The sequence below is a fragment of the Pholis gunnellus genome (assembly GCF_910591455.1).
Source record: "Pholis gunnellus genome assembly, chromosome: 21".
NCBI classification, from domain to species: Eukaryota; Metazoa; Chordata; class Actinopteri; order Perciformes; family Pholidae; genus Pholis; species Pholis gunnellus.
In genome coordinates this window covers 18413388-18434780 of record NC_136548.1, presented here as the reverse complement: position 1 = coordinate 18434780, position 21393 = coordinate 18413388, and the positions used below count along the sequence as shown (strand labels likewise).

The window sequence follows — 21393 nt, the reverse complement described above, 5'->3', positions numbered from 1 at the left end:
CGTTCATTGGATAACAGAGCCTCAATTTACATGTATGACGACAATGAAAAGCACATATCTTCATCGTCATCATCATCATCATATTACATCATGTCATCAGAATGAGATGAAGTCAAATGGTAGTTTTATTATTTATTATTCTAATATGTAAATACAGATTTATATGAAGTGAGACATTAGAAAGTGGACGGACCTGAACTTCAGCTTTAGACCGGTAAATTCAAATCTCTGGATTTATTCGGATGATCTTGTTCTCTTTTAATAGCTTTAAAGATCAAATACTTGAAATGTATAAATGCTTCAGTCTTGAAGGGTAAAACAGCCCATCAAAGCCCATTCTGCCACATGACTAATTACCATAATTATACTGTATATGAAACATTTAAGAGAGAATAACAATTCAACTTTGCAATGAGAGTCGAATACAAATGTTTTTTAAATACAACATTGCTCTTACAGAATATAAATATATAAGTGGAATTTTCCGTCATATTCGCCATATTTGGACTGAGGAGGAGTGACGTAAAGACCTGTCAATCACTGTGTAGCCCCGCCCCTAAAGCATCCCCTGCTTTATGGTCTGTGTGACTCTAAATGGACCATCATTTACTAAATGAACATCATGCTGAATTGAAGAAGACTTGAAACTAGAGATTGAGACCATAAACTCATGTTTACAATGTTTACTGAGGTAATAAATCAAGAGAGAAGTAGAGTCATTTTCTCATAGACTTCTATACAACCAGAGGAGTCGCCCCCTGGTGGACATTAGAGAGAATGCAGCTTTAACACATGAAGCTTTGGCTTCACTTTACAGAACCGGAGGTTGCCGCCTGTCTAAGAATAGAAATGGTAGAACGCAAATGTTTAATCAGTTATATGATTCAAATCGGGGCCCAAAAGGTTTGAGAACACCTGCTTCTACGAAGAAGAGTAAAATGAGTTTGTTTTGCACACTGTAATGATGTAATGTTACGGTTTATTGAGGCCTGTGTGTGGACTCCAGTGTGCTGCTGTCTTGTATCGAATTCTTCACCATGTTGGCTTTTAAAAATATGCTTTAAATTGGAAAAAAACAATCTAGAACTTCTCAGACCTGAGATCATTGTGTTTTCCCTCCTCCTTTTTTTATGGTAGTAAAAGATGGTGAAAAATATAGTTTCAACATCACGTTACAGAGACACACCTGCAGGACCGTCTCTTCTTCATGTGGTCATTATTGGTACATAATTACTCAACATGGTGTTGTGGTGGTGTCACCGGTGAGACTCTGAGAGGTGTCACAGGGTGTGGACGCCAACATGCACACGGAAAAGTAATGGTTCTTCACTGGTTCTTTAAAAGGCTGTGTGGTTCCACGAAGAACCATTTTATCTATTGGATGGTTCTACATGTTTGTCACATGGTTCTTTGGGATATTAAAGGGTTCTTAATTCATGTTTGAGTTATTGGATGGTCGGGGAAAAAAGGTTCTTGAGAGAACATTTGTTTCTTTAAATTCTTCAAAGGAACCAGAAATGGCGCCTCAAAGAACCTGTTTCTGATGAGTCTTTGAGGAACCTTTTCTGGTTCTTTGAAGTTCCTTAAATGTATTTTTTAAAGAAGCATTTAAGAAACTGAAAGGGGCTTTGTGGAACCAGAAATGGACCTTATATGGCATCACTCTAAAGAACCAGATGGAACCTTTGTCTTTCTCATGTTTATGGAGTCCAACAGTGTAATCAATCCATTATTATTGATCCACATTCCTTTTAATCCACAATCTTGTTAAACTCTCCATAAAAACAGCTGCAGGCTCAGCTTCCGACATTTCCTGGGAATTACTGTTACAGTGTTTACTCATCCAAGTAGCAGCAGATATTTCTTCACACCAAATAACGTGGGCCAGCCTGTCGAACAGCTCCTCAGCCAATCAGGGCTCTCCCTCCTCCCCGCACACTGCACACAAAACAGAGTGGACCCCGAGGAGGTCTCCATACAGCTCTCTGCAGGCACGCTCATGCTGTTTGGACTGTGCAGAAATAACAGGATAACGATGAAGGCTTTTGTTTTAATGAGCGTCCTGGCAGCTCTGGCAGCCTCTGAGGCCGTAAGGACATCTTCATCTCACTTGTGCTGAAATGTTGCGTTTCATTTTATGAGATTTATGAGACTTATTTTATACTTTTTAGGGCTTTTCGAGAGAAAGAATACGACAGGCGTTTCCTGGTTTCTCTTTCGGCCGCTCCTCTTCGTCTTCTTCATCCTCTTCATCCTCTTCAGGCTCTTCGTTCTCCTCCTCCGTTGAAAGTTCAGGTGAGAAACTCTACATCCGTCTACATGCTCTCTGTCGCTGCACATCAACATCGGGCTTTATTGAAGTGCATCATGTCATCTGTCGTACAGGAGGGATCTGTCTGAACGGAGGCAGCTCTGTCCCGTCCGTGACATCTGGTGAACACATGTTCTGTTTGTGTGCCGGCGGTTTTGAGGGCGTCCGCTGTGAGACAGGTAAGAATCTGAGCTCACAAACCAAACTGCATTCACGTTATTTTACTGAAAGCTTCCTGCTGCTCCTGCAGTGATCGGGGTTCAGTGCTACGAGGGAGTGGGACTCTACTACAGAGGCACAGAGTCTAAATCACAGAGCGGACGAACATGTGAGCAGTGGGATTCAGACACCCGGGAGCGGTTCATGTCTTCAGATGTCCATTCAGGGAGGCACAACCACTGCAGGTAGGCTGCCATAACTCCATGTACACAGTCGAAGCTTATCTGGTTTTACTTTGTACTTCTGTGACACCAGTCAGCACCACCAGGCTCCCGTACAGACTTACAAAAGACCCCACCACCTCTCCCACGACCAAGACACAGACTTTAGAGTTGTTGAGCCTCTTTTTGTGGTCACTTTGTGGTTATTTTGAGTCTCTTTGTAGTTATTTTTTTATGTGGTTGTTTTGTTCTTTTTCATAGTTGTGAGTCACTTTTGACGTGTGTCTCTCTGCAGCTGTTTTGCATAAGTAGAAAAACAGCTTATGGATACCAGGAGCTATTTAGAGGTGTCTGTACTGAAGTTCAAGTGTTGCCTCTCAGCTTTAACTTGAATGTGTTTTAATTAATATTTTTATTGCCACAGTTTGATTGATTTGATGTGTTTGTCAGAAATCTTCTCTACAAACGGCGTCCGTGGTGTTACGTGCGGAAAAACCAGCAGCTAATTTGGGAGTATTGTCGTATTACACGTTGTGGCTTTGAGTTGTGTGAGTACATTCTCTCTCTTTGCAGTCTTCCAGTTAAATCTGAGCCAAAATGACCCGTTTCATTGGTGTTAAACACTCTCTAACCTTGCAGTTCCAACCCCGCCCTCACCTGCACCCACGGAACCACAGCCAGGTAACTTCCTGCTTTACTCAACTCACTGTTTCACATTTTCAAGCTTTTTTTCCCCTTTGATTGCTTTGAACTTGCCCCGCCCCCCCCCCCCAGCTGCAGAGTCGACATGTGGCAAGCGCTCCAGGAGAAAGCACATGAAGATCGTGGGAGGAACAGTTGCCACTGTGGAATCCCACCCGTGGGTCGCTGCCATATTCTGGCGCAGCAAATCCAAAGAGAAGGTTTTCCGCTGCGGGGGAAGTCTGATCTCGGCCTGCTGGGTTCTCACAGCTGCCCACTGCTTCCCTGAAGGGTAGGAAGTGACGTCAAGTCCGGTAACCGAGGCAGGTGCTGAGAAATGAACGTGACAGCTCGTTGACTGGACTTTTCCGGTAAATTTGTGTTTCAGCTCCCACGCCAAACCCCGCCACTTCAAAGTCATCCTGGGGAAAAACGTCATGAATGAGACGGACCGGGCTGTGGAGCAAAAGTTCAGGGTAGAAGAAATCATCCTCCATGACGGGTTTGACAACAGTGAAGGGGACTTCAACAACGACATCGGTACGACCATGGGTGGATTACTCAATATGTCTACCGGGCACAGGGCCAGGGGCCCAAAGTGTCAGGGGACCCCCTGGCCTTCATCTACTAAATGTCACTCAATGAGACCTGTATCAATTAGGAAGAGACGCAAAATGATCACAAAGAAACATATAACAACTACAAAGAGACACAAAATGCCTACAAGACACTCAAAACATCTACAAAGAGACGCAAAACAACTACAATGACAAGAAAATGACCACAATGAAACAAAATCCTAAAAGGAGTCGCTAAACGACTACAAGAAATGGGCAAAACATCAACAAAGAGACAAAAACAACTACAAAGAGAAACAAAACTATTTCAAAACTAGGGGCTGAACAATTAACTACAATTAAGATCAAAACAATTACAAAGTCACAGAGAAATGTTTAACGACAATAAAGAGACAAAAAATAACCACAAAGAGACACGAAACAACTACAAAAAGATGCAAATGGCCACAGACAGAGTGACACCAAAACACAGAGAGATGCGTAACAACTACAAAGAGACAAAAAACAACAACAAAAAGAGGCAAAACAACTATACAATCTGTGTATCTTCCTCCTGCAAGAGCGGTGGTAGAGTCTTCAGCATGTCTGTGTTCAGAGGCTTATTGTCTCACAATCCGCCCATGTTATTGAACCCGTCTTTAGGTGAATCAATATAATATAATATTGAATAATCAAAGCAGTAATTCCCTGATAAATGTTTTGCAGCTCTGCTGAAGCTGAAGGCCAAACATGGGAAGTGTTCGGAGGAGAGCGACTCGGTGAGGACTGTTTGTCTGCCGCCGCCTCAACAGATGCTCCAGCCTGGAGTCACCTGTGAGATCGCTGGATACGGGAAAGAGAAACACGGTGAGTCCTGGTTGTCTTTCTCACCATTCAGTTGTATGCAGTAAAGTTATGATTTTACACTCAGCTAAAAACATCACGGCCAAAAGTATGTGGAAAGCAGTGTTCATATACTTTAGGCCAACAAAACTACTTAGTTAGGTTTAGGCAACAAAACAACTTAGTTAGGTTTAGGCAACAAAACAACTTAGTTAGGTTTAGGCAACAAAACTACTTAGTTAGGTTTAGACAACAAAACAACATAATTATGTTTAGGTAACAAAACAATATAGTTAGGTTTAGACAACAAAACAATATAGTTAGGTTTAGACAACAAAACAATATAGTTAGGTTTAGGCAACAAAACAATATAGTTAGGTTTAGACAACAAAACAACATAGTTAGGTTTAGACAACAAAACAATATAGTTAGGTTTAGACAACAAAACAATATAGTTAGGTTTAGGCAACAAAACAATATAGTTAGGTTTAGACAACAAAACATTATAGTTAGGTTTAGGCAACAAAACAACTTAGTTAGGTTTAGGCAACAAAACAACTTAGTTATGTTTAGACAACAAAACAATATAGTTAGGTTTAGACAACAAAACAACATAGTTATGTTTAGGCAACAAAACAACATAGTTAGGTTGAGGCAACAACACTACTTAGTTAGGTTTAGGAAAGCATCTTGATTTGGGTTAAAAGTACGAAAGCTGCGTAACAAAATAAACCCACCGTGTGTGACCTTTTGCAGTCTTTATAATTCCGGGTTTATGACGATGTTGATAACATGTGAACGTGAATTTCATTAGATATCAACAAATTACAGTGCCATCATTTTTTGAAGGTATATGAGTGGAGCACGAGTAGAAACCAGCACCTTAAAACTTGAAGAGCACTGAAGTGAATGTAATTTGTTGCTGCCTGTAATCATGTGTATTTTACGAGCCATAATGAGTTGTACACTATTCTAACAGCATTTACTTCTCTGCAGGTTTGTGGTACAAGTCTACGTTCCTCAGAGAGGCTCAGGTGAACCTCATCACTGACGACGTGTGTCGACACAAGGACTATTATGCAAACTTGATCAGTGATAACATGTTTTGTGCCGGTCGTCCCGACTGGAGCCAGGACGCCTGCGAGGTATTCACAACAAGCCCAAACTCGATTTGAGCTCCACGGATCAAGTTAGCTGATTTTCCTTAATGCTGCTTGTCTCTCTCTCTCTCTCCGTCTCTCTGTCTCTGTCTCTCTCTCTCTCCTCCAACAGGGCGACTCAGGAGGGCCTCTGGTGTGCGAGGTCGGCAGCAGGCTCTTCCTGTTCGGGGTTATCAGCTGGGGCGACGGCTGCGCGAAGGAGAATCGACCCGGCGTTTACACCACAGTGACCAACTACAACGGATGGATAGCGGAGAAGACGGGGCTGTCGTCCATCACTGCCGGCTCCATGTTTCCTCAGAAGTGAAGGACGTAAACCTTTACTGAGCTGCTGGCTTCCTATTTCCTTGGAGACCTTAAAGGATAAAACTGCAGTATTTTAAATTTTTCTGAAACGTCCCATAAAAAGACCAAAACCAACCATGAATTCATTCTACTAGTAACGTGAATCTAAAGTCTGATATATTCTACTCCTCTTCTGTAATTAAACATAATGTCATATTTTTGTGGGCGGAGCCTAGATGGAGGCAGAATAATTCTCTAAACGCGTTAGCTAACGCTGGCTAGCAGGGTTTGTTTGCTTGGTTTGACCACAGACTGTATATAAGAAGTGGACGTAAAATGTAATTAACCCAAATTATCTGACTGGACGACATGTATTTGAAAGTGGTCAGCAGTAATGTAAAATGATTTGTAGTTATAACACTGTCATGGTCCTTTAATTAACACATTTTCTAAGCTTTGTATTTTATACAGAAATATCATTTCAATACATAAAATTTAGCTTTGGGCAACTATTTCTATCTTTTATATTGCAATGATATATTCTTTAAAGATATAGGATTTATTTTTATATATTTGTTGGATACATTTGTGTACATTTTATTCACAAAACTTTATGCAGAGATGATTTTGTTCATATTATCGCCTTTTTTCTACTGGTCATTTATTAACTAGCCAGAAATTTAGAATTGCACTTTCATACAGTAATCATCACAATATTCATCGTCGTAAAATATATATAAAAACCTACTTCTAGTTTTCTCTGTTTAGTAAAATCATATTGTTTTCTGTCATGTTGTAACCACGGGCTCATGTTGTTTTAAGAACTACTGTATGTGTATGTGGTTTATATTGCATAGGGTTGTACTTATATTTTGTATATGTTGTTTTACACCAAAGGCCACATTGGAAATAACTGTTTAACACTTGCTTGAGTAAAATTGTACAAATATCTGACCTGAAAGAAATAAAAAAACTGTAAATATGAATCAAGATGCTGTTCTGAAAAGTGAATTGTTGCTTTTACGATGCTGTTAAAAAACAACAAATACAAAGATCAGACTGTGGCTGAAGGTTTTAATGGAAAACATTTCTGTTCTATGCTGCACATTAATTTCTCAGTCTTTTCTTATTGTTTTATTCTTAAAGTTACTGTGAGGAACTTTTAACTGGTTATGAAACCGTCTCAGTTTAATTCTGAAGCCTCTTTATGACCTACGACAAAACATCAGCTCATAGCAGATATATTATATATTATATTATATCATATTCAGATACTTTACTGAAATAAAAGTAGAAATACTGTCATGATCTTTTTTTGTTTAGTCTTTTACCTGTTTTATTTTGAAGTTCATTACAAACAACAAATATGTCAAAGTACAGCACTTGAGTAAAAGTATATTTCCACCACTGATTTCTACGACATCAAAACAAGATTTCTAAAATGCTTCAAAGTTTAAAAGCAAATTTAATGTTGCTTTTGGAAAATAACTTTCCTTCTGTGTTGAAACGAGTCAAGATGAAAACTAAGAACTTTTAAACTTTTGAATCTTTTTAAACTTTTATTTGTGCTTTTGTGTTGTGAAATCCAAATTTTCCGTTTCAATTCTCCACATATTTTGAGCCTTGTGTGAATAATCCCTCTACGATCTGCTTCAATGTGTCAGGTTACTGTAATCTACTGTAATTTATTGATAAATGCCTTTTAAATCAAAGTGTGCCAACGTTTTAAACAAAGACAATGTGTCGAGTTCAGAGTGGTGTCAGCTGCATTTTAATCATGTCCCATTGTGTCTACGAAGAATAACAAGCCTAAGTCAAGCAGGAAGCTTCATGTTTCCATTTGACCACAAGGTGGCGCTGTTGTAGTACAAGTTAAACGCAGGTGACGCAGAGAGGTTGATTATCCTGCAGGAAGTCATGAGGGTGTTGATTGAAATGTATTTTTCTAACACGTTCCGTCTGTTTGTCCCAAAGTTAAAGAAGAAGAATGAAGATGTGCAGAATTCAAAGGCCACCAGCACACATTGATTTACATATTTAATAAAATAATGCTTCCCAGATGGTCTTCATTTTGTCACCACTGTTCATGTAAGTGACTCATCAGGTTGTTTATTTCTCTGTGTCATTTAATTAGCTCAATACATCCTCTACTGTCAGTCTGCAGAGCAACAGGAAGCTCTGTCGACTGGAGTTCAATTTATTTTACATTCTAGTGAAGAAATGCTGCTCATTCTGCAGGTTCATGCTACATTTAGTTTGCGTTTTCATTTAAGTGACAGAAAACAAAATGCAGCTTTATTCCTCATCATCATTTATTAGAGACGGGGCTGAGCTTTCTAGGTCGAACGGCAAATAAGTTGCATGTGTTCATTTTTTTAACATTTGCAAACATTGTTTTCTGTTTCTAAAATGCACTTGTGTGGTTCTGATTGATTAGATAGTGTTGCTGTTGTTTAGATGTGCAGACACGGAAAAACCCCACAACACGGCACAGAAACGTTAGAATGAATTAGGGAGCGGTGATGACATTTCCTGTTGGACGAGTTGCTCTTGCAATGCAGCAAAATGTACTGAGGCTCTGAGCGGAGACATCGAGATCGTATCATCAGCATCTTAAAACTCACATTTAGTTTGTTTTTAAATGCTCTGGTTTTAAACCAGCAAGAGGGTTTGATTCACACATCAGTGTTTCTATGGTCCACTCCCATCGGCCAACGACTGAGAGTAAAGCTGCAAATCGCACACTTTTTACTTTTAGCACATACTTTGTGATGAACTCAATCTTTTTTTCTGGTTGATTAATTGGTATTTTTATTTTTTTGGTACTCACATCCTTCACTTATAAATCAAAGTAGTAATACAACAAAAGTACTCCATTACATGTGACTTAAATACTGAACTTAATATCCTGTCTCAGTAAAAGTATTACCAGCTAAATGTACTTCAATGATGATTCTGCAGAATGTGTGTTGAGTGAGTGTCAGTACCGAGGTTTGAACCAGTATGTAGCGCTTTAGCTTTACTGTTGTTTAGTCCAGTGGTTCCCAACCTCGGGGTCGGGCTCCTTCAAAGAGTCACAACATTTCTGTGTATTTGTGGTTGTTTTCCGTCTCTCTGTGCTAGTTTTGCATCTCTTCGTTTTTGCAAACCTTTGTGGTATTTTTGCGTGTATTTGTGGTCGTTTTCTGTCTCTTTGTGGTATTTTTTGTTTCTTTGTTAACCCATCCATGTGACTGTGTCCCTCAGAGTGTTTGCTGTTGGATGGACTTGCTCAGGTTCCATCCCGCTCGTGCTGGAACAAGTTCCTCAAACATAAAGCAGAAAGAAAAATCAGATGTCTGTTGTTTCAAGCTGCTGCTCATTCATCAACCTTTGGCACTTTAAATGTTGTAAAACAACACAACATGTAACTGCCAGAATGTGGTCTTTTCATGTGAACTGGTTCAGTCGATCTAAAATGAGTCATCAGATGTGTCGACCGTCTGACGGGCGCGGCTGCTACTTTATCAATCTTTCCAGACTTTCAGGTATTTCACCCGTCGGCCGCTGAGGGCTCACCTGTCCTACACCTGTGTGAGGAGAGACACACTCCACCTAACGTCTCCTGAGTCTGATTCACTGAAAGCTTTAAACACACACACACGTGTGACACCGCATGTGAGCGCAGACACACCTTCTGTGTGAGGTGTGTCTGTACCTGGGGGGGAGGAGGGGGCGGGACTTCATGCTTGTCTCCAAACCGAACCCCGACCTGTTTTCAGAGGACGCTCTGCCATCCTGTGTGTGTCACATAAAGTCAAGTAAGTGCTTTTACTTTCTGATAAATAGGCAATAATCACCAGAGATGGAATTATTTTAGAAAAACAAACATGTAGTGGTAATATTAGTAGATACAACGTCTGTTAAAATGCCTTCGTAGAGATGCATAGCAGTTAAATAGTGTGCTGGTGTAACGTTTGTTGTCCTGGATGCACTTTATTATTGTGTCGTGTTCAGGATGATTGTTTGAGCACATCAGGTCAAGTTCTATTTACTGAAGAAGCTTCATTGAAATCCATTTGAACGGACGTTTAAACATCACTTTCCGTTACTCGTCTCCACAGCTCTCGTCTTCGTGCCCGTCGTTGAGCCGCCACTATGCCTGAGCATGCAGAGGCCCACTCCCACACCATCCCCACCAACCGCAACTGCACCGTGGAGATCAGCAACGTCAGCTCCATCTTCTGCCTCGTCAACCCACAGTAAGAATCGCTGTTGGATGATTGATGATTAACTGATTTTCTCTGGTTGTGTACGAACCAATGAAGAAAACTGACAAATGATTAAATACCTGAAATGTACTTTAATTTTTAATTTTTATTTTTTTTATTATTATTTTTATTTTTATTTTTATTCAGATTTTATTTAAAAAGTCACATCAGCTCATCAAATAAAACACATTTTTAGAAATTAAAGAGTGATTTCCAAAATGTTTTGGCTGATCATGTTTCAGATGTTCCTTAATTAAAATCTCATTAAATGGAGAGGCCCCACCCCCATGTTGGGAGCACTGGACTGAACTACACAGCAGCCTTAAACCAGTACTTTATTGATACTTAAAGCACATTTGTCATTCTGTGTTTTACTAAAGAAGGATTTTACTTGTGATGGAGTATTTGTACATTGTGGTATTAGAACTTGAGCCTAGAATCTGAATGCTTCTACCCTCTTCTTCCCTGCAGGGTGCACATGGAGAGGGGCTTCGTCTATAATCCTCCACAGCCAACCCTGCGCACCCAGCTGACCGAGGTGTGCTCCTTCACCAAGGACGACAACACGGCGACGGGCGCCGTGGGGGTCATGACCTACGAGCTGTTCAACATGAAGGAACGCCGCTGCAACGAGGTGATCGCCGTCATGTTCTCGGTGCCCTACGACTACACTTTCTACAAAAACTGGCTCGGCGTGGGCATATTTGAGCACACGCGGGCCTGCGATGATAAGCTGTTTGACCTCATGTACAACAAGAAGGATTTCACCAACTTTGTGCGCCACGAGGCCGACGGCTCGGGGGTGGCGTACGCGGGGAGGTGTGTGGACGTGAGGGGGTGCATGTCCGACGAGGGCGTGGCCATCATCAAACTGGAGGTGTACGACAAGATGGGCAGATGAGTCACATCAGTGCAGTTCCTTCAAACCATGCATGTAACGTGTGTGTCATTCTCGTCTCATGTCATGTACGGGCGCTTTAAATGAATAAATAAATGAATGGAATGGATTTCTGGTCTTTGATGTTTCTTTTTGTGTCTTTGAATTTGAATCATCACACACGGTGACAAGGAAAAAAACATGAATCTTGCTTCACTTTGAGTGAGATGTAAAATAACCACAGTCAGACTGCAGACGGTAGAAACCACAGAGATTAAAGGTGTGGTGCAGAAGGAGACACTGAACAAACCGGCCTGTGTCTTTGCAACAATGAGATCATTATGAAAACAAAACATACCACAGTAACGGGTCCGTCGGCTGCACCCTTCATTCCTCAGGAGACAAAACAATCCTTACTCTGAGCCACAGGTGAAGGTGTGTGCGCTCTGTGGGTGGTGACAGTTTTTTGGGTGAGGTCTTTGGTGTCACACATTCCCCAACAAAGACCAAACCAAAGAGTGAATCCTGTGTTTCATATCTGGCATCGCCCGAGCGAGTAGCACACCTGAGACCCGCGGACAGGTAAGCAGTTTATTTTTACGGACAAATATTCTTTAACGTTTAGGCTTTAACAGCGCGCATTTGTTTGTTGTATTCTACACATTTTTAACATCAGTGTGTGTGTTAAACTGCTCGCTGTATTTTTAATGCTCTGTCGCAGCTTCTTACCAGCAACAATATGAGTGAATCAGCGGAGGCTTTGGCTGCTAACCAGAAAAGCAGAAGAAATGTCACCATCGAGATCACCAACCTCACCAGGGGCTACTGCCTCATCGACCCCAAGTAAGTCCAACACGTAGAACACAATACTGCTAAAAAAGGGTGCGTGTTCATGTACACTGTACAATGTGATAAGTTGACTTTGCTTTAAAAAAAGTCAGGAAACTGATGCCTAAAATGTTTTAAGTAAAGTAGCTCATTCATTTTAAGTTGTTAAAGCTGAAATTAACTGTGTTTAGGCAACTCATGTCATTGCAGTAAAGTTTATTATAGTTAACTCAAAATTAATAATTAGGTTAACTATATGTCGATGTGTCAATTCAGACAACTTAAAGATCTGAGTGAAGTTAACTTAAAATCGTTAATTATGTTGACTATAAATATTGAATTCAGACAACTTAAAGATCTAAGTAATATAGTACTAATAAGAAAAAGTATAATGTAATATTAGGAAAGCATACTTTATAAAGTATGCTTATTTAACATTTAATATTCTAGTTGTAGTTTGGTAGATTTAGTTTCTTCTAATAGTTTCTTGTGTATTTTATAGATTTATAGCTCTAGTGTTGATGTATATTTACTGCTGCCGTGTATAACCTGCTGCTGTAACACAATCATTTTCCATCCATCTATTTCCTTTTCATGGGTAAATTGAGGTTAAAGTGCAGCTTGAATAAACTACAGCGTTTTCTATCCATTCATTATCTTACATTTATTCCCTTTTAAACAAAAGGGTTTACCTGGATAGCGGCAACTGCCACAGCCCCCCCCAACCCACCGTGCGCCCTTTGAAAACCGAGGTGTGCAACTTCAGCAAGACCAGCGGCAGATCCACGGGCGCGGTGGGCGTCCTGACCTACGACCTGTTTGAGAGGAAAACCAACAGCGCCAAAGAGAAAGTAGCCATAATGTTCTCCGTGCCCTACGACAACAACATGTACCAGAACTGGTTGGCCCTGGGGATCTACAACCAGGACAAAGAGTGCAACGAGAAGCTGTACAAGGAGATGTATGAACAGAAGGAGCAAACCGGCTTCGTGAGGGCGGAGGCCAAAGGCTGCGGTCTCACGTTCGAGGGCACTGACTTGGACATCAAGGCGACGATGTCCCCGTTGGGCAGGGCCATGCTGAAGGTGGAGGTGTGGGACAAGCTCTTCACTCCAATGATGCAACAACATCACTAAACCAGTGATTCATTTTCACTTTGACTAAATAATCCGGGTTGACGCACCAGTGTTTGATATGAGTGTTTAGCCATCTGTACGTCTGCGCTACTGCACCATTCATGCAATAAATCCAGTGTGACATGAGGAAAACGAGTGTCTTAGTGATCATTACAAAAACAAAAATAAAAAGGTCTCGTCCAACTGAAGGAGTTAATGTTTGTCTGAATGAGTCATCTCTTAAAGCACAAATATCATCCCTATTTATTTTATACATCGTCAGAACGCAGCAATTTATGAAGATTAATTCTGTTTTAAATATAAAACAAAAGATCAAAGACATTATTTAGTAAATAAGATAAATAATGAATTGATTTCCAAGATAATGAGGTCTGGTGTTACTTTGAATTTCCAACAAATGAAACTGCGGTAAAATCCGTCCAGTTGCAGAATACAGTCAGCAGAAGCTGCCACTCATCTGCATGTGTTGCACAAGGTCACCACCTAGTGGTCACAAAGACCATGTACAACTTCAAACCTGCAGCGGAGGCGTTGCATCCTGTACTCAGCATAACCAAACCATAGTGTCGACTAGCATCATCACTTATGTGGAGGAACATGAAACAAGTTGTGTTTTAGGTCAACCGAAGGTAAAAACAAAAGCTCTGTTTCAAACGCTTGAAACAGAAGTTTTATATTTTGTGAAGTACGTATATTCACAGTCTTGCCGAGGGTTAGATGAGAAGATTGATACCGCTCATGAATGCAGAAAATATGAAGCTACAGCCAGCAGCTGGTTAGCTTAGCTTAGCATAAAGACTGGAAACAGCTAGCATGGCTCTGTTCAAAGGTAACAAATTCTGCTTGCTGCACCTCCAATATCTAAATGAATATGTTGGATTAGTTTATTTAATTCGTACGAAAACCAAAGTGTAAAAACAACAAGTAAGGGTTTTTTTTATGCTAAGCTAAGCTATCCGCCTCCTGGTTCCACCTTTATATTTAACTGACCGATATGAGAGTGGTATCAATCTTTTCGTCTAAATCAAATGTATTGATTGTTTTTGATCATTTGTTTCTTGTGTAATCTGTTTGGATATAAAGTGTGATATGTATATATATATATATATATATATATATATATATATATATATATATATATATATATATATATACAGTATGTGTGTGTATCTTGCCTTCCCTAACTTTTAGCAAGAAAATGAATAAGAGTAGTTACCAAAATGTAATAACTATTACTTAAAAACCTGCAAAATGTACATTAATGTGACGAGGAGCTATAGCGGGTCAAAGCAGCATAAAAGTTACCAATGTTTGTGTCCCCAAAACGAACACCAGGGGTAAACAACAACAACAACAACAACAAAAGAATCCCCTCATCTCTTGATCATGTCTGTCCTTTAACTCTCATTAGGTGATTCTTTCACTTTCTTTTCCCACCGGAGTTCTGCTTTTCTTCCTAAACGTATTTTAGGAAAACAAACATTTTAATGTCCTTTAAAGTCAATTTAGGTTCCTTAAACAATCAAACACAATCATATATGTATAAATGTACTCTTTTGTAACACATTGGATGGCACTGTGCATATATTTATCCTTTAATTAGATATTAGCGTTAATATTATTATAACAATATAATGAGTGTGTGTTTGTGTCTGCAGGATCAGTCTGATCCAGAGCACTGCTCGTAAAAAACACTGACCGCAGCACCGAACCTGTCCTTCAGATACTTCTCCAGTGTTTCCAGCGGCATTTGTCTCACATCAAACCCTCTGAACTGTTCCTTGGCCGTCTGGCTGACGGGAACAATCTCCTCGGTGCTGTTGCGGTCGTTGCGGCCGATGGCGGCGTACGTCGGGAAAGCGTCCCTCAGTTCTTCCGGAAGACTGTTGTTGTAGTTCGGGCAGCAGTAGGCGGACCAGAGATACTCGGGCACGGCCACGCGATGGTTCCTGAGCCAGTGCTCGTCGCTCTGGTAAGGGATGACGCCGGTCACCACGTGGGCCTCTCCGAGACAGTAGGCCGCCAAGGTCGTGTTGACGGTCTGCTCCAGGGCCTCCCAGGGCCCGTCGTTGGAGCCGACCTTCTGAGGAACCACATTGGTGAGGGTGAAGGTGGCCGAGCGGTCCTCGTGGCTCTGGTGGTGGAGGCTGGGGTTCAAGTGGCCGCGAGAATAGGTGGAGTTGATGTAGTCCAGCTCCACTGCCTGGCTGTCCACCACGTTCTGGTCCAGAGGGCCCGGAGGGAAGGGGATCATGTTTCCGTCGGCTCCTGGGTAGGCTAGCTGTTCATGGGGGGAGATTTAAAAGTGATGAATGACAACGAGGACAATGCTAACATCACAAGGTTTCCATGGTTTGTAAGATATAATTTTTCGTAAATTTATACGAAAGTCCAGCAACACGTGTCAATTTCTGCTCGTTATATTAATACAGTCCTTTCAAAATAAACTTGCAATGCTAAAAAATACTTGAGTTCTAATCCTCCCAGCATAAGTAGCCATCACGAGAAGTGCAATGTTATTTTATGTTTTCACATTTATTTACTTACCTTTTCTGTATGTTTTATCCCCATTTATCATTGTTTAAAGATATAATCTTGAAGTTTCATTTAAATATCTTATTTTAATTGAATGAATTTCTTTCTTTTTTGTTCAACAACATTCGATGTGGACTTTCAAAAGAACCAGAATCTAACCCACTATTTTTTATTTGTGTGTAATTGTAGAACAAGGTGATTAAAATCTTCACAAGATGATTAAAAATAATGTATTGTTTTAACATCCAAATACTTTTGATCGTGTACTAGATTTGCTTCCACAGCATTCAAGTCTAATAATATGAACCAGAGAGTTTAGAGCATGAGCACACAGACGAGAACGTTCTGCTTTATTGTGGCTCATTTCCTCATTTTCTTGTGCTTCACTGTAAACACCTGTAGAGTTCTTTTCACTGTGTGAAATATTATATAACTGATGCAAACCTGGAACGTCAGTATGTACAAAACATTTGTCTTTTTGGTGATGTTTAAGAATAATGTCTTGTTTCAGTGTAATATTGAGTTAAAGCAATTAAATTTAAACACACATAAACCAGTAAATTAACTAAATGCATCTATAGTTCATCAATTTAAACCAAAACGTGTAAACCTACATATATATAATCTAAACAGCTCCCCTCTAACCTTCTTTATTACTCATTTTATGGGATGCTAATAATTATTATAATTTCTTTTAATTAACCCAGGGTATAGTCCCATTGAGATTGAACAATATTATAATATTATTACGTTTTACTTAGTATAGCACCTTTCGTAGAACTTCATAAAGTTTTTTTTATCAAGAATATACATTTTTAAAAACACAAAAACTTTAAATGGCATAAATTTTAAATAGAAAAAGTAAAAAGCAGTCCTGGCTAAGACGACCGCATAAAAGTTTCACACATAGAAGAACAATTTACAGACTTAAAAACAAAACAGCAAACAGATAAGAACAAAACAGACATTTCACATAAAAGAGCCTTAAAACAAAGTGAATTAGTGTTCAGTAACAGGACAAGAACATCAGTGATCAAACAGTTCTTAATGCTGTTTTTAAATATTGCATCCTCATAAAACAACACAAATGTTTAAAGCGTCTCTGTGGCTCACAACAATGACGTAAATCATTTCAAATCTGTGACTCAACGCCACGTTTTAATTTGCTCACCTGAGGCTCAAACTTCCAGGTCGAGGTGGGTCTCTTTCCTGCTGGTGCAGAGTACAAGTACGCCGAGAACCACGGAGAGCGGCGCGGCCGACTGTACAGCGTGGCGAAGTGGTACTGGTTGTCGTACCGTTGGCAGATCGGGGTCCCCGCCAGACCTTTAGGAGGCCACGACTTATGGAAGACCTGCAGGCACGGAGCGAAATCCCCAACGTCGGCTGCACACGTGACGCACCAGCCGGCAGTGAAGACCAGGACGAGCGCAGCGTTGAGATCAGACATTTTGATGAAGGACCGTTGGTGGTGAGATCCAGACGTCAAATGCCCAAAGATGTTCCACTCTGAGAGCTGTTCTCCTTTTCATCGACAGCTGACCAGTGAAAGCAGAAGCCCATTATCACCATTAGTTTCAGTCAAATCCCTTGAATCTGCTTGTTTTGACTGTTGTACTTCAGTAAATATCACCTCTTCCTCTTACACTCAAAGAGTTGAATTGACTAAAATCAATCACATGTTACTCATTAAACTAATTTAATGACTTTACAAACCACTCAGCAGCTAAAGTAAAGTGTGCCATTGTTGAGTACTAAATGTGTATTAATAGTCCCCAACAAATGCACTATTTCCTCTTGTTTGTGTAACGTTTGATAAGAACTGCAGTGACCAGCTGTTTTAGGCTATTCCCATACAGAATAGGGAAGTCGGAGAGTATCGACACACGGACTTGGTTTCGGTCACTTCGTAGAGTTTGTTGACGATAACAAAAATACAGAAAATACAATTTGTTTCTTGTGTTTTTGGTGAGCCACAGATGTGTGATGCTCCCAAGGAACCAGAAATAACCAACAATGATACATTAGAGAGGAAAAAACAGATAGAAAGAACTCACGCTTCTTTCCTTGACAGAATATTTTTCATGTTAACAGAATGACTTTTTTTTCCAGGAGGAGCTCGTTGTGAAGGTCACAGCAGGCCAACAAATAAAAAAATCTGTTTTGGGAAGAGTGTCTGCAGGAGAATGAGGGTGGGCTCTGTGGGAAAGCTGTTTTCCTTTCCTCCCCTTCAACACACACACATACATACTGAAGTCCATTTGTTGGACCACCCTCCCCCAACACCCTCTCCTCCTTATGTAACACAATAATCGGGGTTTGGACTTTGGATTCTTTTCCATGCAGACGCTGGGCTTCACTTGACCAGAGCAGGCTGAACGTCTGAAAGTTTCCTCACTGCTTCTGAGATTAAAAGGTAGGTTATAACACTTTTTACACAATGCATTCACAACTCAGTTAAATGCCTTCAATGCATTACTGAAAGATAGAGACTCTGTTTTGCTGCTACTAACCTCTGCAGGACTCAAAGTGCGCGGCTGCTCTGCAGGCAAGAGTGCACAGTGTTAGATTCCTCTTTTGACTTTCTCAACTGCAGGAAACTCAGCACTTGTTTTTTTTGCATGCTATGAATGGAGACAACGCTATGTGTTTTTAGCGTGTTAGCAAGTCCTGGCCGAATGCAGATAATGAGATTAGAGAGCGTAACAGCAGGCTTAAGTTAGCACAGGCATTCCTCTGGACTTTGATCAGTTAAATCAACATTCCAGGTTTTCCTCTTTAGGGCATTCACTGTTGGCGTCCATATAGTCATTTCCTTCTGGTTTTAAGTGTAAACCCTATAGCAACAGGTTTGGTATTTGCAGATACATTGTTTTAGTTTTATTTTTTCTGGCAATAAGCACGAGTTTTAAAGTATTTGTACTTGTTCTCTCCCTCAAGGTTGTTCGATGGGGAGCATCTCAGGTGTTTCTTTTCTGCTTCTGGTGGTGAGTGTGTCTCTCCTAACAAGCTCCAGTGTGCAGGCTGGAAAGATTCTGGTGTTCCCAGTGGATGGAAGCCACTGGGTCAACATGAACCTGCTAATCCAGAGCCTCCACTCCAGGGGCCACGAGGTCACCGTGGTCCGCACGGCCACCAGCTGGTACGTCAAGGAAAACGCTCCGCATTACCACTCCCTCACCATCACCTTACCGGGAGCCATCAGCATAGAGCAGGAGGACTTCTTTGTGACCTTCCTGGTCAAGATGCTGGCGATTCACAAAGAGGGGGCCACACTTAGCGGCTTTGTGAAGTTCTACTGGGAAATGCTCGGTACGCTGTCGAACATTCACCGACAGGCCAGCTTGTTGGGGGTAGAAATGTTTGAGAACAAGACTCTGATGCAGAGTATTCGTGACACCCAGTTTGACGTGGTTCTTCTGGACCCGGGGTTGCCGGTTGGAGTTCTGGTGGCTCATGAACTTAAGCTACCGACTGTTTTTAACGTGAGATGGATCACCAGTGGAGAGGGACATTTTGTGGTGGCTCCATCTCCAACATCCTATGTTCCAACGTCAGGATACGCCGCGTCGGATAAGATGACCTTTGGGCAACGGGTCAAGAACACATTCCACTATTTTCTCAACACATGCATTGACAAGTTTATAGTATGCCCTCATTATGATAGACTGGTAGATAGGTACTTTGGTCCAGATGTAACATTCTATCACCTTCTACAAGCAGCAGACATCTGGCTCATGAGGGTGGATTTTGTCTTTGAATTCCCCAGACCCACCATGCCAAACATCGCCTACATTGGTGGTTTCCAGTCAAAGCCTTCTAAGCCTTTATCATCAGAGCTGGAGGAGTTTGTTGAAAGTTCAGGCGAGCATGGATTCATCCTGATGTCTCTTGGCACACTAGTGAACGGATTACCTGTAGAAATCACTTCTGAAATCGCTGCTGCTTTTGCCCAACTTCCTCAAAAGGTCATATGGAGGCATGCCATTGAGCCCCCCAACAACTTGGGCAACAACACCCTACTGGTAAAATGGATGCCCCAGAACGACCTCTTGGGTCACCCCAAGATTAAAGCCTTTGTGGCTCATGGTGGAACCAACGGGATCTACGAATCCATTTACCACGGGGTGCCGATAATAGGCATACCCCTTCTGTTTGACCAGTTTGAGAACGTTTTGAGATTGGAGGCGCGAGGAGCCGCTAAGGTGGTGGATGTGACCAAACTCACTCGTCAGAGCTTTCTGGAAGCGATACAAGAAGTTCTTCACAATCCCTCCTACAGAAATAACATGAAGCGTCTCTCTGCCCTCCATCGGGACAAACCGATGCATCCTCTGGAAACTGCACTTTACTGGATTGAGTTTGTTATGAGGCACAAAGGAGCTTCACATTTACGCACTGAGTCCTATAAGATGCCCTGGTACGCCTATTATTCTGTGGATGTTATATGCTTTTTGGTAGCAGTCTTGTTGATGCTGACAGCTGTTGTCGTGGGATCAATACGATTCCTTTGCATTCGACTGTGCAGGAGGAGAAAAACCAAAAAGGAGTAGTTTCTGACTCCTAAAATTAGTTTACATTAAAATGAATTAGTCTTCTTAAACAACAGGGCTGGGGATGTGTTGTACTCCTAGCCATATTAGCGCTGTTGCTCTGCTCTAGGGATGGCAATGTTGGTTGGTAGGTCTGATGGTCACCCATTGGTCCAGACTGAAACTACTCAACTACTATTGAATGGGTTGCCATACAATTTTGCGGACAAAATCATGTTCCCAAGAGTAGGTACTCTAATCTGTTTGGTAATCCATTAAAACAGATTTTTGGTTTGAGCGAAATGTCTCAACAACTATTTGATGGATTGGCGTTAAATACGGTACCGATGTTCGTGGTGCGCAGAGGATAGTCCCTCATTAATGTGGTGATCCCCTCTTTTCTCCTCATACAACTAAACTGCACTCTCAGTTAGGTTTTGGAGGGGAATGTATTTTCTCACAGTGGCAGATTTAAACCCGTGGTAAACGTTATAAATTGAAACAAAGCAAAACAAAAAAACCTTACAAAACTACTTGGTTACGTTTAGTGAAACTATCACGGCTCGGCTTAAAATTACTACGAAATTGAAACAAAACAAAACTCAGGAGAAGTACTTGGTTATGTTTAGTCTAAAGTGTTGGATCAGAACAATCAAAACATTTGTACACTTTTCACTATTGCATTCATCGAATGTAGAAAAGTAGGTGGATTTCTTTGTAAACTGTATTTTATGTATTACATTTCTAACTCATGGTATACCGTCCAGAAGATGTCTTGTCTGAAATGTCCAAAAAACACTTAAACTGCATTTCTTCATGTTTTATTTGCTTTTTTACGGATCAGCATTTCAAAACGAATGCTGCAACTTTATGTTGTGTATTATCTTGGTGTTGTCTCTTGAAGAAAGACAATGCAGTCTGTTTTACATGAAGACACTTATACTTGAAAATAAAAAAGGAAGAAAAGACTTGACAGACTAAGTATTGTTTTATTTTGAAAGAAACATGTACACTATCA

At 40.8% G+C, this 21393-nt stretch overlaps 5 protein-coding genes across 5 annotated transcripts; 4 read left to right on the top strand and 1 right to left on the bottom strand.

Moving 5' to 3' along the window:
- The first annotated feature begins 1991 nt into the window (after positions 1–1991).
- plaub (plasminogen activator, urokinase b) lies at positions 1992–7197 on the top strand. The gene is made up of 11 exons (XM_079183152.1): positions 1992–2089; positions 2172–2295; positions 2386–2490; positions 2562–2715; positions 3142–3239; positions 3331–3372; positions 3466–3664; positions 3761–3912; positions 4656–4796; positions 5769–5917; positions 6045–7197. Exons 1-11 carry the CDS (start codon positions 2000–2002, stop codon positions 6237–6239), a joined length of 1449 nt encoding a protein of 482 aa, XP_079039278.1. The 5' UTR covers positions 1992–1999; the 3' UTR covers positions 6240–7197.
- A 2666-nt stretch (positions 7198–9863) lies between these two features.
- Positions 9864–11474, top strand: LOC306713473 (DELTA-sagatoxin-Srs1a-like). The gene is made up of 3 exons (XM_079183165.1): positions 9864–10017; positions 10321–10458; positions 10939–11474. Exons 2-3 carry the CDS (start codon positions 10355–10357, stop codon positions 11366–11368), a joined length of 534 nt encoding a protein of 177 aa, XP_079039291.1. The 5' UTR covers positions 9864–10017; positions 10321–10354; the 3' UTR covers positions 11369–11474.
- A 312-nt stretch (positions 11475–11786) lies between these two features.
- On the top strand, positions 11787–13502 carry LOC306713472 (DELTA-stichotoxin-Hcr4a-like). Its single transcript, XM_079183164.1, has 3 exons — positions 11787–11926; positions 12066–12187; positions 12858–13502. Exons 2-3 carry the CDS (start codon positions 12084–12086, stop codon positions 13306–13308), a joined length of 555 nt encoding a protein of 184 aa, XP_079039290.1. The 5' UTR covers positions 11787–11926; positions 12066–12083; the 3' UTR covers positions 13309–13502.
- An 887-nt stretch (positions 13503–14389) lies between these two features.
- Positions 14390–18447, bottom strand: LOC306713468 (endonuclease domain-containing 1 protein-like). Its single transcript, XM_079183160.1, has 3 exons — positions 18357–18447; positions 17015–17381; positions 14390–15589 (listed from the first exon to the last, which is right to left on the bottom strand). The coding sequence occupies exons 2-3, from the start codon at positions 17291–17293 to the stop codon at positions 14969–14971; spliced, it is 900 nt and encodes a 299-aa protein (XP_079039286.1). The 5' UTR covers positions 17294–17381; positions 18357–18447; the 3' UTR covers positions 14390–14968.
- A 344-nt stretch (positions 18448–18791) lies between these two features.
- Positions 18792–21294, top strand: LOC306713461 (UDP-glucuronosyltransferase 2B20-like; the record flags this gene model as incomplete). The annotated part of the gene is made up of 1 exon (XM_079183151.1): positions 18792–21294. One exon carries the CDS (start codon positions 18792–18794, stop codon positions 20394–20396), a length of 1605 nt encoding a protein of 534 aa, XP_079039277.1. The 3' UTR covers positions 20397–21294.
- Between the last annotated feature and the right edge of the window lie 99 nt (positions 21295–21393).